The 4,095-nt window shown below is 36.1% G+C and overlaps 1 protein-coding gene across 1 annotated transcript; it reads left to right on the forward strand.

The window, feature by feature from the left end:
* LOC110272007 (probable protein phosphatase 2C 69) lies at nt 950-3,569 on the forward strand. The gene is made up of 4 exons (XM_021123761.1): nt 950-1,078; nt 1,343-1,514; nt 3,314-3,398; nt 3,504-3,569. The coding sequence occupies exons 1-4, from the start codon at nt 950-952 to the stop codon at nt 3,529-3,531; spliced, it is 414 nt and encodes a 137-aa protein (XP_020979420.1). The 3' UTR covers nt 3,532-3,569.

The raw sequence follows: 4,095 nt of genomic DNA on the forward strand, positions 1-4,095 counted from the left end.
TCCGACGATAAGTCGACGCGAAATAATAGTGTGGTGCCAAAATTACCGGCAGAAATTTTTATTGGTAACCAAATGGTTTTTTGTCAAAGAATACGCTGCAAAATTCATAGGTAATTACCGTCGGATTGAAAAGTCTCACTACTAGAAAATTAGTTATTACAGACGGATATTTCCGACGGATTTTATCCCACGGAAATACAGACGGAATTTCAGAGGGATTTTTTGTCGGAAAACAAAAAAATAAATTAGCATAAATTACAGACGGAAAAGAGAATCCGTCGATAATTCTATCGGAAAAATTAACTTTTTTTTATAGAAAATAGTTACAGATGGAAAATTCGTCTGTAATTAAATGAACAAAAAATTACGTTTTATTAAATTATTACAGACGGAAAATCCGTCTGTAATTTAAAATTTTCCGTCAAAAAATATATTGAAATTAGGGTTGTCACCCGTAGTTCCTCTATTCAGTCACGATCCTTCTACTTCTCCACACTCATCTCCTCCAAATGCTCTGTCAGCGGCGCCTCTCAGCCTTGCACCGCCGTCGCACCGAAGCTCCGTCACACTCCTTCCCGGATCTTCTCCCTGTGTTGCTCGCGTCTCTCCTTTCAAACCCTAACCTGTAATCCGCTAATTTAGCCAAAGTTTGGAGGTTAGATTTTCAATTTCATGCAATTAATTCCTCTTATTCCAATAGATCTTCTCCGTCACGCTCTCTTCGTTCCTTCTCCTCCTCCGCCGCCGCCTCTGCTGCCATTGTTCGGTCGTTCGCCACTACCTCGCACCACAAGAACCACCGCTAGAACCACAAGTTTCTGGATTCCAATACCTTCTTTGGAAGCTGGCAGCCTCCGTAGGACCTGAAGGAGGCTGAGGCGAAGCTGGCGATGCTCCGAAGGGCTACGCAAAGCAGGTGAAGGAGGTTCGCAATCTGTACATCCACGAAATGGAGCTGCTTCAGATCGAGAAGGAGCTCAAGGACGAAGCTTGTAGAGAATCCCTTAGAGTTGCCAATGAGGAGCGCAAGAAGCTCAAGGCCGAAGCTGCGCAGATTAGGGCTCCGGAGCGCAAGATCGCACAACAATAATTCAGAGAAACACTCATGCGTTTTTCTTTTTCTTCTTCCTTTTCCTCTATGAATTTCGCTGTGCACACCAAGTGTTCGATGGTTTGCTTATTTGTTGGTTTGAGCTAACATGCACATCAAATGTTTGTTAATTAGTCTCACTGGATAATAAGATAGATATATGCACATCAAATGTTTGTACTAAATGCCTGTGATTCAATAATTTTTTTTCGTTGTTTCATTTGCACTTTCTAATAAAGAAGTTGTTTGCAGCTATTTGATGGTCACAATGGAACTGCTGTTGCTATTTATGCCAAGGAGAATATTCTAAACAACATTTTAAGTGTAATTCCTTCAGATCTTAACAGAGATGAGTGGATAGCAGCATTGCCCAGGGCTTTGGTTGCAGGATTTGTGAAAACTGACAAAGAATTTCAACAGAAAGGTATGACTAATTGTTTCTCTTGTAGTATTTGTTCCAGCCTTTACTAATTCTTTAGTTGTGTGGAAAATTGAAGTACTTCTGGAATATTCTGAGTATTGCCAAATGAGCTTGCACATGCCCAATTCCAGAAGTTAGCAAATTAAAGAATAAAATGGTAATATTTATCTAAACCCTGTTGGTGGATTGCAAGTTGCACTGCCTGTTACTTAAGCCATAATGAGTGAGAATGGTCTAATATTGTTCACTCATGTTGGTTCAGCTGTTTTTACACGTATTTGTCTATTTGATATATAATATATATTAATAGTTTAATACATAGTTGCTGAAGAGTAAGATGTTACTGGGAAACTTTTTGGTTGAGAAACTGTTTGTAATCACTCTTACACAGACTAGTCTCACCTTTCTTTTCTCTTTTCCAGGAGGGTCCGCATAACCTGCAGCGGGGTTGAGGTTGGCCGGCTAAATACAAGTGGAGGAGCAGAGGTACATTTTGTTTTAATCGCTTTTATACTTCTGTTTGCCTAAATGGTTACTTCAAGATAAAGTCATTCACCAGTTGGCTAAATGATTTTTAATATGAAGATTATTTAGTAATAGTCATTGTTACAACATCTTATTTCTTAATGTGTTACACTGATGCATCCATATCTAGCCTAGAGTTGCTTTAAAGCATGCTAAAGAAGGAACAGAAAGCTCAGCTTGCTCTTGGAGGAAAACAGAGTTACACTAACAAAAAAGTCAACAATGACATTATCAGAGAACCACATTTGTTTAGTTTCTCTTTTAATAGAGGTATCATCATATAAGTACTTCTCCATATAATTATGAAACTCCATATTTGTTTAATGATATTCAACTAAGCTGACCATTCTATTTTGTATATTCTTATGCAATGTCGATGCACCAGGAAAGTTGCCTTTCTTTAAATTAAATTGAAGGAAAGAATATCATAGTATTTAAATTAAATTTGCCAAAAAGAAAAATGAAGGAAAGATATCATAGTTTTTAAATTAAATTGAACATCTCCAAATCAAGTCACAGATCATGATGATTTCATACTCCGTTGGAACTTGCCTTTCTTTCTAATACTTTCTACTCTCACAGTCACAGGATAGATTGAATGATGCTTTTGTTTTGTAATTTTTCCTACTTGGGAATAGAAGTAAATGAGTGCTGTGAAAGTCCTGTGAAAATTTTTGTAAATAATGTATGTTAACTTGAGTTCTAAAACAACAGTACAATGAGAAAGCTACACAATGCCACTATTTCTATCTTCGGCTGGAGATTATGAAAAAATCAACCCATGCTCCGGTTTTTGCAAATTATTCTTTCTGGATTGTGCTTTGGAATAATCTGTTTTTATGATGTTGTCAATTCCTGTAGCACATCAGGTGCAGAGGCTGACTGGGAATCTTCGCATTCTTTACTCTGCACTGGCGAGAGGTCTGATCCCGCTCATAGGGAGGCACTTCTTAAATTCAATAAACATGCTAATGGTAAGATTCTTTCCCTTTGGAAATCAATGATTTTTAACAATCTAAATTTCTTCAGAATATATTATTTTCTTTATGTTCCTGTTTATTTACCATTGGTCTTCCCTTTTTTCCCAGAAACAAATGATATATTCATCCTTGCCGCAAAGGTACGTTTCAGTTTTGCACTGAATTTCTTGATTTGTTACTTTTCGAATGAGCTATTTGCACTGAATTGCACTGATTTATAATAGAATTTCTATGGTGGTGTATATCAAGGAAGCATATGATTCATTATTATTTAGTTTGGTACTCATAATGTTTCAGGTATATTGACTATCTTTTTTTGGGAGATTATGTTGATAGAGGACAGCACAGCTTGGAAACCATTACCTTGCTGCTTGCACCTAAGGTAAGCTACTTCAATTATATTAATGTGTATATGTAGTTGTATTTTAATTATTATTTTTGTTTTTATCTTTATAACCGATCACGTATTGCCCTTGTGATTCTGCAGATTGAGTATCCTGAGAATGTTCACCTGATACGTGGTAACCATGAAACTGCTGACATAAATGCACTATTTGATTTTCGTATCGAGTGCATTGAAAGGATGGTACAGATGGATTTGCATATAGTCGTTAATTGGATTTAACTCTAAATTCTATTATTCTGCAACTAACTAGTGTTTCTATAGGGGAAAAATGATGGAATGTGCATATAGTCGTTAATTGGATTTTCTTTTTTTTTGTTTATTAATTGGTTTATTATGGAGTTAAATCTAAAAAGGTTAATTGGTTCATTTGTGCAGCTAAGTTTTGTTCTTTTTTTTTTTTTGTTTATGCAGAACAAAAGCATTGCTAAGTGTGGTTCTTTAGCTGTAAGCACTCCAAATCATTGAAAAAGGTAATTCATGGATTGCATATTTTTTTCATTTGAAAATCATACTAGAAAAATATAATCTGATATGAGAAGCTGTTAATGCTCTAGCTTGATTTATATTTATAAGAAATTATGAACTGATTGATTGAATACCTTATCTGCTTTTGCTTTGTTGCTGCTACCTGACTCTGTGTTCCAATCTTAGCCTCAGGTGCCTTCTTCCCGTA

This window comes from Arachis ipaensis, chromosome B05, assembly GCF_000816755.2.
Source record: "Arachis ipaensis cultivar K30076 chromosome B05, Araip1.1, whole genome shotgun sequence".
Taxonomy (NCBI): Eukaryota; Viridiplantae; Streptophyta; class Magnoliopsida; order Fabales; family Fabaceae; genus Arachis; species Arachis ipaensis.